Source organism: Hypanus sabinus, chromosome 1 (assembly GCF_030144855.1).
Source record: "Hypanus sabinus isolate sHypSab1 chromosome 1, sHypSab1.hap1, whole genome shotgun sequence".
NCBI classification, from domain to species: Eukaryota; Metazoa; Chordata; class Chondrichthyes; order Myliobatiformes; family Dasyatidae; genus Hypanus; species Hypanus sabinus.
Genome location: NC_082706.1, coordinates 164,871,779 through 164,884,797, shown reverse-complemented (window position 1 = coordinate 164,884,797; position 13,019 = coordinate 164,871,779). Strand labels below are relative to the sequence as shown.

The window sequence follows — 13,019 nt, the reverse complement described above, 5'->3', positions numbered from 1 at the left end:
ATAGGCTAGGGTTAAATCGTGGGATTGCGGGGCAGTGTGGCTCAAGTTCCATGCTGCATCTCAATCAATCAATAAATAGATAAAAAGTATCTATTTATTTATAAATAATTATTAACTCAAAGCTGATCAGTTACCTGTTAGCACAGTTCCGAAACCTTGTGAAGAAAGGAAATTGTACTCCAAGTGTGTCAGATTTAAACTGACTCAGGCCACTTCCTAAAATTGAACTGCAAAGCAACAGTTACTACAAGTGCATTTTTTCACATTTTAGCATTTCCTTTGAATTTAAGTATTGCCGCAATTTTAGTGCTTTGTGATAAACATTCCTTTGTATTCAGCAATCCTATAAGTAGGCTTACTACTCAAAATGTTCCTATTATTACTCCATAATACCTATTGGTAACATTAACCCTGCACGAGTTCGAATCAGTACAGTCAGTTCCATGATTTAATCTAGTTTTATCACATAAATTAGATTCAATGAAATTTGCACAGATAAAGACTGCAGGTAATGGAACAGTCTCACAGCTCCAGAACCCCAGATTTAGTTTGATGACTTGTGCTGTCCTAAGACCAGCACTCAAGTGAATTTCAAAGGAACAGCAGCACTTCTGCTTTCTTAGAAGTTTGTGTTAATTTGGCATGTCATCTAAAACTTTGACATACTTGCTTATACAGGTACAGAGGAGAATAGCCTGAATCAACAAACAGTGAAAAAGCATACATGTCTTTTAATGTTGATGATCAAAACACATGACATGGAAATATCCCAGCTGGCAGTTCTCATTTTTCAGTGATTCAGATTATTTGTTTTGAATACACGGTGGAACGTCAGTTATGGGAAACACATGTTTTGCCTTTTTTTTGTATCCAGCAGAACATTAAACCTACCAATTTAGTATACAGGTGTTAAATTACCTTCACAATGAATCAAAAGATACTTTTGGTTCATTGTGAAGGTAATTTTGCAAATCTTGACAGGACCTCACCCAATTTTGCTTGGCCTTCAGGGAAGGTTATCAGCTCATGGAGCTTCATTTCTCATGGTAGCATCACAGCAGCAACTTTGAAGGTGATTTTTAGTTTTTTTATATTGACCTTCTCTTTGTCCGATCCCACATCTACCGAATTGAGTGAAACACGTTAAATAATATTGTCCTTTGCAAATTCTGGTTTTACTCAATTCTAAATAATTGTGATTATTATTATTTCTTCCTGGACTTGTTAGATCATATACTGACCTTCAAATTTAACATTACAAGTTTCATAAAAAACTGGACTATCTGACTCACAGCTTCCTTAATTCACGGCAGAAGACAGATAGCCATTGAAGATATAGTGACTTAGGACAGATTATAATGACTTTTAATGATTTCTTCACTTGGAACTTTGTACAGGAAGATCTTGTTATTAGTGTCCAAATGTAGCAGACATAGAACTTTTTCCTACCAGGACAATACTTTGATGCCAATATCACACAACAAAAACACTGCTTCAATCTCTGTCAAGTTTTACTGTTGATTCAGAAAATCAAATTGCAATTGGTATCAGACCTCCTTTGTACAATCTGAAAGAGGAGGCACTTGTGGACTTTGGAAAGTGATATTGGCAATCATTATTTATCTTGATTCAATAGGGCATTGAATTTAGTACAATTTCACTTTTTTTTTCTTTTTTTGACTAATTAGCATTGTACTTGAATCACAGTGGTAATCTTCTTACCCCAGATGAATCATTGGTCCTTCTGGCCCACAGAAAAGCCCAGAGGCTACAGCTAACACACAAGACACCATGGTCCCAATCAATGTTCTAATGTTAAAGATGTACTGAACTGAGGCACCATTTAGAAATCCAATCACTTCAGGCAAGCCGCTTGGCATTCCTAATGGACAGAGAAACTGGAAATACCAAACCAAATAATGTTAATCAGAGATAGTTATAGTGAATCCTTCAAGTTTTTACAAAAGTGAATTTAAACAAGTTCTTCTTTCTGATTATTAAATATTTTGGGGCATAGGAATGATGTCAGAAAAATGTAATGTTGATTCATTTAATATGTCTTGTAAATGGAATGCATTTAATTTTGGTTCTGCAAGGTACAGCTACTCTTAAGATTTGATTGTGTTGGTGAGAGTGCAGAGGAGATTCATCAGAATGTTGCCTGGATTGGAACATTTCAGGTATCAGGAGAGACTGGATAGGCTGGGTTTGCTTTCCCTAGAGCAGAGAAAGCTAAGAGGTGACTTGAGAAAGGTGTATAAAATTATGAGGCACATACATGTAGAAAGTAAATCTGTTTCCTGTGATGAAGGTGCAAAAGACAAGAAGCAATAAGTTAAAGTGAGAAGTAGAAGCTTTAGAGGGGATCTGAAGGGAATATTTTTCTCCACAGAGGGTGACTGGAATCTGCACTGGTTGCTTTAAGAAATGGTTAAGAAATATCAAGGCAAGTACTTGAACTGTCATGGCATGGAAGATTATGGACGTAATGTAGATAGATGGGATAGAGTAGATGGGTACTATGGGCAGCATGGACAGTGTGGACTGAAGAGCCTGTTTCTGCATTGCACGACTCTGCCATTCTATGAATAAACTGCAAAACGGACACAGTCAACAGTATGAAACACTGTTGCATGGTTTACACCCATAAATAATTACCAGTACTAGACTAGTGCAAATCTTGACAGGACCTCACCCAATTTTGCTTGGCCTTCAGGGAAGGTTATCAGCTCATGGAGCTTCATTTCTCATGGTAGCATCACAGCAGCAACTTTGAAGGAAACAGAGGCTGCAAGGGTGAGGAGACAGCTCCCACTTTCACTGAAAAGACAGTGCAGATGCAGAGTGGGAGGTTCTGTGCTCCAAACAGACCAAATGGAGGCTGATGCTGCGGTCTCCTGAAGGAGTGAGAAGACGTGCCAACCGACTGGCTGGTGAATTACCAGATATCACTCCTGCAGTATATTTATATCTGCATCTGTACAGTCTGTTTACAGTTTACAATTCCTGATGTTTAAGTTTACAGTTACTGTTCTATAGATTTGCCAAGAATGCCTGCAGAAAAAGAAACTCAGGGTTGTATGTGGTGACATGTATATACTCTGATAATAAATTTTACTTTGACTTTTACTTTTTTTTTGAATCGGGAGCAAGTTACAGCTTGTGATTCAGCTGGGAGCTCAGAGAATTCGACCGTGTAGGTAGGATCTAAACCTACCTGGTCAATACCTGTGGAGGAGGGGGAACTGCACAGGCGCGAGTGACGTCAGCGTCGAGCGCGCACTTTAAAAGGCAGGACTTCTTTTCAGAGCGGGCAGCGGAGTCCATGGAAGCGGAGTCCTGGGCTTTGGCTAAGTGGGCTTCGGCGTAAGGGGACTTCGGTAAGCCTGTGTGATTGCTCGCTGAGGGGAAGAAGGTAAGGTTGCTAGGTGCTTTTTAGACTTATTCTATTAATTCAGTTCAGGTATGGGGGAGACAGTCAGAGCAGTGGGGTGCTCCGTATGCAGTATGTGGGAAGTCAGGGTCAACACAGTTGACCCTGATGACCACACCTGCAAGAGGTGCGTCCAGCTGCAGCTCCTATCAGCCCGAGTTAGGGAGTTAGAGCTGGAGCTGGATGAACTACGGATCATTCGGGAGGCAGAGGCAGAGATAGATAGGAGTTATCAGGAGGTAGTCACACCAAAAAACCAAGAAGTAGACAGATGGGTGACGGTCCAGAGAGGCAGGGGGAGCAGGCAGAGAGAGCAGAGCACCCCTGCGGCCATTCCCATTAACAATAAGTATACCGTACTGGATACTGTTGATGGGGATGACCTACCAGGAATGAGTTGTAGTGGTCCTGCCTCTGACACAGAGGTTGAACCCTCAACTAGAAGGGGGAGGAGGGAAGAGAAGAGAGCGATAGTTTTAGGGGATTCTATAGTTAGGGGGGCAGATAGGAGATATTGTGGGGCAGATCGGGAGTCTCGGATGGTATATTGCCTCCCTGGTGCCAGGGTCCGGGACATCTCAGATCGGGTGCAGATCGGGTTCTTGAGAACGAGGGCATGAACCCAGATGTAGTGGTCCATGTAGGGACCAACGATGTAGGTAAGATGAGTGAGGGGGTCCTGCTTAGAGAGTTCAGGGAGTTAGGAGTGAAGCTGAAAGGCAAGACCTCCAGGGTGACAATCTCGGGATTGCTACCTGTGCCACGTGCGAGTGAGGCGAAGAATAGAATGATTATGCACATTAATACGAGGCTGAGAGCATGGTGCAGGAAGGAAGGGTTCAGGTTTTTGGATAATTGGTCTTTGTTCCAGGGACATTGTAATCTGTTTCAAAAGGACGGTCTACACCTGAACCGGAGGGGTACTAACATTCTTGCAGGAGTGTTTGCTGCTGGGGGGGGGGGGGGGTTTAAACTAGATGTGCAGGGGGGCAGGGATCCAGATCCAGAGGGTTGGTCAGAAGGAGCATGGGGTTAAATGTGTAGAAGGTTTGGGTGATCTTGAGAAGGTCATCAAAATTCAGGGTGCAATTAGCCCGATGGAAGTTCAAGGAGCTGGGTTAGGTACAGTAGACAGTGTTTTAAGCAAAGAGAGGAGGAATGGGCTAAGAATTCTATACTTGAATGCGCGTAGTGTCAGAAATAAGACAGATGAGCTTGAAGCTCAGATGAAAATGGGGAACTACGATATTGTTGGGATAACGGAGACATGGCTGCAAGGGGATCAGGCCTGGGAATTGAGTGTACCAGGGTATACGTGCTATCGTAGAGACAGAAATATGGGAAGAGGGGGTGGGGTGGCCCTGTTGGTGAGGAATGAGATTCAGTCCTTAGCAAGAGGTGACTTGGGAACAGGGGAAGTAGAGTCTGTGTGGATTGAGCTGAGGAACAGTAAGGGTAAAAAGACCCTAATGGGTGTTGTGTACAGGCCCCCAAACAGTAGCGTGGATATTGGGTACAAGTTGATTAGGGAGTTAACATTGGCATGTGCTAAAGGTAATGCAGTCGTTATGGGAGATTTCAACATGCAGGTGAACTGGGAGAATCAGGTAGGTGCTGGACCCCAGGATAGGGAGTTTGTGGAGTGTCTAAGGGATGTATTTTTGGAAAAGCTTGTGCTTGAGCCAACTAGGAACGAGGCTATTTTGGACTTGGTGATGTGTAATGAACAGGAATTGATAAGTGATCTTGAAGTAAAGGAGCCATTAGGAAATAGTGATCATAACATGATAAGTTTTTATCTACAATTTGAGAGGGATAAAGGCAGATCAGAGGTGTCAGTGTTGCAATTAAATAAAGGAGACTACGGAGCCATGAGGGAAGAGCTGGCCAAAGTTAAATGGGCGGATGCCCTGGCAGGAAAGACAGTGGATCAGCAGTGGCAGATATTCTCGGGCATAATACAAAAGGTGCAAAAGCAATTCATTCCAATGAGAAGAAAGGATTCAAAGAGGGGGAAGGGGCCACAGTGGTTGACAAAGGAAGTCAGAGATTGTATAGCATTAAAGAAAAAGAAGTATGACAGGGCTAAGATGAGTGGGAATACAGATGATTGGGAAAGTTTTAAGGAACAGCAGATCTTAACTAAAAAAGCAATACGGAGAAAAAAAATCAGGTATGAGCTCAGTCTAGCCAGGAATATAAAAGGGGATAGCAAAAGCTTTTTTAGCTATGTGAAGAGAAAGAAGATAGTTAAGAACAATGTTGGCCCCTTGAAGAATGAATTGGGAGAAATTGTTATGGGAAACAGGGAAATGGCAACAGAATTTAATGCGTACTTTAGATCTGTCTTCACCAGGTAGGACACAAGCAATCTCCCAGATGTATGGATGGGCCAGGGTCATAAGATATCAGAGGAATTGAGACAGATTGACATTAGGAAAGAAACTGTGATGAGTAGACTGGTAGGACTGAAGGCTAATAAATCCCCGGGTCCAGATGGTCTGCATCCGAGGGTTCTAAAAGAGGTGGCTCAGGAAATTGCGGATGCATTGGTAATCACTTTCCAATGTTCCTTATATTCAGGATCAGTTCCTGAAGATTGGAGAGTGGCTAATGTTATCCCACTTTTCAAGAAGGGAGGGAAGGAGAAAACGGAGAACTATTGCCCTGTTAGCCTAACGTCAGTCGTGGGGAAGATGCTTGAGTCCATTATTAAGGGCAAAATAGTGGCACATCTTGATGGCAGAAATAGGATTAGGCCGAGCCAGCATGGATTTACCAAGGGCAAATCATGCTTGACTAATCTGTTGGAGTTTTTGAGGGTGTAACAAGGATGTTAGACGAGGGTAAGCCAGTGGATGTAGTGTACCTAGATTTTCAGAAGGCATTCGATAAGGTGCCACATAGGAGATTGGTGAGTAAAATCAGAGTTCATGGCATTGGGGGCAGGGTTTCAACATGGATAGAAAACTGGTTGGCAGATAGAAAGCAAAGGGTAGCAGTGAATGGGTGTTTCTCGGACTGGCTGGAGGTGACTAGTGGGGTACCACAGGGCTCTGTATTGGGACCACAGCTCTTTACGATTTATGTCAACGATTTAGATGAGGGCATTGAAAACTATATCAGCAAGTTTGCTGACGATACTAAACTGGGTGGCAGTGTGACATGCGAAGAGGACATTAGGAGAATACAGGGAGACTTGGATAGGCTGGGTGAGTGGGCAGATACTTGGCAGATGTCATTCAATGTGAATAAATGTGAAGTTATCCACTTTGGAAGCAGGAACAAGAGGGCAGAGTATTGTCTGAACGGTGTAGGGTTAGGTAAGGGAGAAATGCAAAGAGACCTAGGAGTCCTAGTTCACCAGTCAATGAAGGTGAATGAGCAAGTGCAACAGGCAGTGAAGAGGGCAAATGGAATGTTGGCCTTTGTTACAAGGGGAATTGAGTACAAGAGCAAGGATGTCCTTTTGCATTTGTACAGGGCCCTGGTGAGACCACACCTGGAATATTGTGTACAGTTTTGGTCTCCAGGTTTAAGGAAGGACATTCTGGCAATTGAAGAAGTGCAGCGTAGATTCACTAGGTTGATTCCTGGGATGGCAGGGCTGTCTTACGCAGAGAGATTGGAGAGATTGGGCTTGTACACGCTGGAATTGAGGAGATTGAGAGGGGATCTGATTGAAACGTTTAAGATAATTAAAGGATTTGATAGGATTGAGGCAGGAAATATGTTCCAGATGTTGGGAGAGTCCAGTACCAGAGGGCATGGATTGAGAATAAGAGGTCAGTTATTTAAAACAGAGTTGAGGAAGAGCTTCTTCTCCCAGAGAGTTGTGGAGGTGTGGAATGCACTGCTTCGGAAGACGGTGGAGGCCAATTCTCTGGATGCTTTCAAGAAGGAGCTGGATAGATATCTGATGGATAGGGGAATCAAGGGATATGGGGACAAGGCAGGGACTGAGTATTGATAGTGAATGATCAGCCATGATCTCAGTATGGCGGTGCAGACTCGAGGGGCCGAATGGTCTACTTCTGCACCTATTGTCTATTGTCTATTGAATAGTTCAGGCAACATCTGTAGAGAGGCACTGTAATCAGAATTAACATTTCAACTCATCTAAACAGCTTAATAAAGTCAAAGTAATTTGACAGATGAAAGCCCAAGGGACAATTAAAACACTTAAGTATTTATTTGAGTGCTTTTTTCAATGGATAATCCATTCCCAGCTGTCCTTCTCTTCACTTGTATGATTTAAATATCTGTAGAATCTGGGCCTTTGTAACTCCCTCTGCAACTGAATCTTCAGTTCACTAAGCGGAAAGACTTCAATCTGTGCGGATTGGCACACCTCAGGTGTGTGTGCTTAGCCCTCTGCTCTACTCTCTCTACACACATGAGTGTGTGGTTCGGCATGGCTTAAATGCCATCTATAAACAACCATTGTTGGCAGAATCAGAGATGGCAATGAGAGGACTACCAGTGAGATATACGAGCTAGTTGAGTGGTGAGCTTGAACTCAACATTAGTGAGACCAAAGGGCTGATTGTGGACTTCAGGAAAGGTAAGATGAGGGAACACAAACCAATCCTCATAGAGGGATCAGAAATGGAGAGAATGACTAATTTCGGGTTCCTGGATGTCTATATATCTCTGAGGAACTAACCAAGTCCCAACATATTGATGCAGTTACAACGAAGGCAAGGCAGTGGCTATAATTTATTAGGAGTTTGAGGAGATTTGGTTTGTCACATAAAACACTCAAAAACTTCTACAGATGTACCATGGAGAGCATTCCAACAGGGTGTATCACTGTCTGGTATGAAGGGCCTACTGCACAGGATTGAAGTAAGCTGCAGTAAGTGGTAAAATTAGTCAGCTCCATCATGGGTACTAGCCTCCACAGTATCCAAGATATCTTCAGGTAGCGATGCCTCAGAAAGGTAGGATCCAATATTAAGGACCTCCAGCACATAGGGAATACCCTTTTCTCACCGTTACCATCAAGTAGGAGGTACAGAAGCCTGAAGGCACACACTCAGCTTCTTCCCCTCTGCCATCTGATTTCTAAATGGGCATTGAACCCATGAACACTACCTCACTATTTTCCTTAATTTCTGTTTTCGTACTACTCGTTTTAATTTAACCATTTAATATATTGTACATATATACTTCCTGCAATTCAATTTTATTCCTATATTTACCATGTATTGCATTGTACTGCCATTGCAAAGTTACAAATTTCATCATATATGCCTGTAATATTGAACTTGATTCTGATTCTCTAATCCCACTTCATTATCCATCTCATTAAATATGAACCATTTGATCTACAGTGTTTCATAATTAACTTGTTAGAAACCAGCTCGTGAAAAGTTTACATAAGAGAGGAGCTTACCAGCACCACTCCAGATGACAGTGTGACCATTACTGCTCCAATTCCAACGACATAGATCCAAGTGAGGAAAAATTGATTGTTCTATAAATAATTTTTAAAAGTAAGTTTGGTTAGTTTTGAAACCGAATATGTCGATTTCTCATGTAAATTATTCCTAAGGAAAGGCCAGGTACATTTGGTCACTGAAACATTAAGTATATACAGTCCTTGAACTGTGGCTTACCATGGGGCTGATCAGTGTATTTCAAGAGAGGCGCTACCAACCCACCCATCCGGACTGCCCAACACACCCACTCCTCCCTCTCAACACTCTCTTAACTGATCACAGCCTATCTCTCAGCCCTCAGCCAGAAATAATGCATGACATAAGAGCTAAAGAGGAAAATGACTGCTCAACTTTTATATATAAAAGTAGAGGAATGCGTTAGAGACACAAGAGACAACAGAGCAACAAACATGCCAGAGGAAATCAATGGGTCAGGCAGCATCTGAGGAGGAAAATGGACAGTCAGCGTTTTAGGTCAAGACTCTTCATCCGGCCTGCTGTGCCAGAAATAAAGTTATTATAAAGAAATGAGTTAACTTAACAAGAAAATTAGAAACTAGTGGAACTGTGTTACTTCTGCTTTCACAGTTGCATAATTTAAGTACAAACAAAACAAATTACAATTCAAAAATTGAAAAGAAAATTTAGTATTAATTCACACAGTCTTTTGTAATTGTTCTTTACCTGGATACAATGCAGAACCAACTTCCATTTCAATGTATTAATTGTGTCAATGGCCTGGTATACAAAAAAACCCAGGATTCCAACTGCTGTTCCAATCAATCCCATCATAAACCAGTGGTCCCAGTCTGACCTAGAAGAGAAGGGAAAATATGAGTGTACTCAAACAGGCACATGAAAAGTTCAACTATTCTGCTCCACCATGCTGGTTTAACATCAAATCTTTACTGACAATTCCATTTACTTGTTTTCTGTCCATATCAAACAACCCCTGTTGTTAGACAACTGTCGACTTGAAGATTCGATTGATCCAGTGCCCAGAGCCTCTTGGGTGAGCAATTTCCAAATTACATCTAACCTTTCTGGCAAAGAATGGAAACATCAGATACTAGAGGACATGCATTTAAGGTGAGAGGCAGGAAAGCTTAAAAGAGATGTGAGGGCAAGATGTCTGTTTTTACAGTGTGGTAGGTGCCTGGAACCAGCTCCATGGGTACAAGTGGAAGCATTCAATTGTGGCATTTATAAGGCTTTTAAATAGGCATGTGAAAATGTAGGGAATAGAGGAATATAGATCATGTGCAGGCAGAAGAGATTTAACTTAATTCGGCTCATGTTTGGTACAGATACTGTTGGCCAAAGGGCCTTTTCCTGTGCTGTACTGCTCTATGTTCTAAGAAGCACCCAGTAATTTTACTCACAAATTGATGAAATTCATTGAAGAGTTCCTCATTCTGGATATTTCTATGAGAGGAAATAATAGCCTTAACATGCCACTTCTTCTTCTAAACTTGAGGAAGCACATGCTAATTTTACACAACTGGTCTTCATAATTTTATTATTGTGAAGTCATTAATGAACAACACCAGTTAAGATATTTTAATGGAGAGAAAGAAGGTAGTTAATAAAACAGTTAAAACAACATTTGGGGATTTTCCTGGGGCTGGGGTTATTTCAAGTCATTAGAGTGCTTTCTACTGGAGTCACATTATGTCTGATTTGTTAGTGGACATTACCTTTCATTGTTTTGGTCGTTGTTAAATGTGAACTTGCACCATCAGAATTGAGAACAAACCAGCATACAGATTTGCCATCTGTGTTCTGAGTATTAATTAACCAGGCATTGTTCCATATTGTTGAGTTGATACACTGGACAGGCTTGGTGAGAGGCACAACTAGTGTCAGAGTCACAAGTCAAGGATGTTTTTGGGGCACATAGCCTCTAATGTGACCACTGTTCTAAGCCACTCTTGATGTCATGTGAATAGAATAAAATTTGATGAAGATTAGCCTCTGTGAGGGAGATAACATCGGGGAGTGACCAAAGACTCTGCCCTTCTGGCAGAAGAACATCACAAATGCTTCGACCTTGTTTTTTGTACTCATCATTGAGGAGGGTGAATTTCATGGAGGCTTCCCCTCATTCATTGTACATTACCACACACATGGATGTGGCAGGTCTGCAGAGCTTTGATCACTTAATCCTCTCACAGTTTGCTGCTACTTAGAATGCAACTTTCTGCTGAGTTTATTGGCATGTGCTTAAGATCACTGAGGTGCAGGTACAATAAAAATCTTGCTTGAAGCAGCATCATAGAAATATGGGTACAGCCAACACAAAATACAAATAATGCAAAACAGGAAAGAAAGAAAGAAAGAAAGAAAGAAAGAAAGAAAGAAAGAAAGAAAGAAAGAAAGAAAGAAAGAAAGAAAGAAAGAAAGAAAGAAAGAAAGAAAGAAAGAAAGAAAGAAAGAAAGAAAGAAAGAAAGAAAGAAAGAAAGAAAGAAAGAAAGAAAGAAAGAAAGAAAGAAAGAAAGAAAGAAAGAAAGAAAGAAAGAAAGAGAAAGAAAGAAAGAAAGAAAGAAAGAAAGAAAGAAAGAAAGAAAGAAAGAAAGAAAGAAAGAAAGAAAGAAAGAAAAGAAAGAAAGAAAGAAAGAAAAGAAAGAAAGAAAGAAAGAAAGAAAGAAAGAAAGAAAGAAAGAAAGAAAGAAAGAAAGAAAGAAAGAAAGAAAGAAAGAAAGAAAGAAAGAAAGAAAGAAAGAAAGAAAGAAAGAAAGAAAGAAAGAAAGAATGAATGAATGAATCAGACACAGTCAATGATAGTGCAAAAGGTGATATTTGGTGTCCCATTGCTGACCCAGGGTTAGGGTCATGCAGATCAGCTCAAGAATCTGATGGTTGTAGGAACATGACTGTTCCTGAACCCAGTGGTGTGGGACTCAAGGCTTCTGTACCTCCTGCTTGAGGGTAGTAGTGAGAAGATGGCATGACCTGGGTGGTGGAGATCCTTGACGATAGATACTGCCGTTCTGAGGCTGGACCTCCTGTAGATGCTGTCGTTCGTGGGACAGGTTGTGCACACAATGGACTGGGCTGCAACCACCTCTCTTTGCAGGCTCTTGTGTTCCTGTGTGTTGGAATTGATGTATCAGGCCATAATGCACCTGGTTAAGATACTTTCTACAGTTCATCTGTAGGATGGATGTTGCTGTTCCTGGCATTCTGTTCCACACTCTTTATTGAACACTTTCAAATCCCTAAACATTGATGGTATTAGTAGAGTGAATGGTATGCCAGCTTTCAAGGTTACAGGTTGTGTTGGATTGAAAATTTACAGACTGCTCGTGGGTGCCTGTTTTGAGCTGCTAGGTCTCATGTACTGCTCCTCAATTACATAGGTCTTATAGCTTCTGTTTCCTGTCCTTAGAAAGATAGAGATGTTTTCGGTAAAGATTGACGCAGTTATTGCTCCTCCTCTTCTGCTAATTCTTGGACCATCCAGAATAATATATCAATAATGTAAGAATGGAAAATACTATGGCCATAAATGCTGCCAGAGACAACCACATGCCCTCCCTGCCCATATGCTTACAAATATAGACCTCCTTTGTCTGGATATCACTATGCTCACTTGCATCCCAAAGCCACCTTAATCCAAAATGCTAAGATCCAGTGCTGGTAAGTTATTACACAGCATAACTTTCCATATAGATGGGGTAGTGTAAACCCCACACATGAAACACCCTAAAAATTTTAGACAGCCAGCTAAGGCACGTCAATAGGACTATCCAGAGATAAGAGTTAAAATCTCCTTGACAATTAGAAGAATTTTAAAACTGAAGCAAACAACTTAAAAATTAAATTGCATATATATATATATTCAAAATCACTTTAAAAAGACCATTAAGAATTTAAAAACAAACTCCATTGATTAAAACAATGCATGTCGCCTTTGCCTCTTGCAGTAGTTCTCTATTCCAATGACACTAATTGATGTTTCTAATTCAAATCTAACACACTGCAGAGTTAGAAGGCAGAATCCATTGCAACATTTCTGGGAAATTGCAACATGTTCAGGGAATCACAGCTGAAACATGCTCAACAGGTTCAGTATATCTACATACACACAGAAACCTAAACTTGCCTAAACTTAGCTAAGCTTGTTAAACTTTTAACACAC

At 41.1% G+C, this 13,019-nt stretch overlaps 1 protein-coding gene across 3 annotated transcripts in view; it reads right to left on the bottom strand.

The window, feature by feature from the left end:
• LOC132399851 (chloride channel protein B-like) overlaps window positions 1–13,019 on the bottom strand; it is a 105,911-nt gene that overhangs the window by 89,384 nt on the left and 3,508 nt on the right. For all 3 annotated transcript variants that reach the window (XM_059980685.1, XM_059980695.1, XM_059980703.1), the window contains 4 exons: window positions 9,562–9,691; window positions 8,832–8,912; window positions 1,723–1,898; window positions 135–227 (listed from right to left, as the gene is read on the bottom strand). In XM_059980685.1, coding sequence (XP_059836668.1) covers window positions 135–227; window positions 1,723–1,898; window positions 8,832–8,912; window positions 9,562–9,691 — 480 coding nt within the window. The remainder of the gene's footprint in view (window positions 1–134; window positions 228–1,722; window positions 1,899–8,831; window positions 8,913–9,561; window positions 9,692–13,019) is intronic.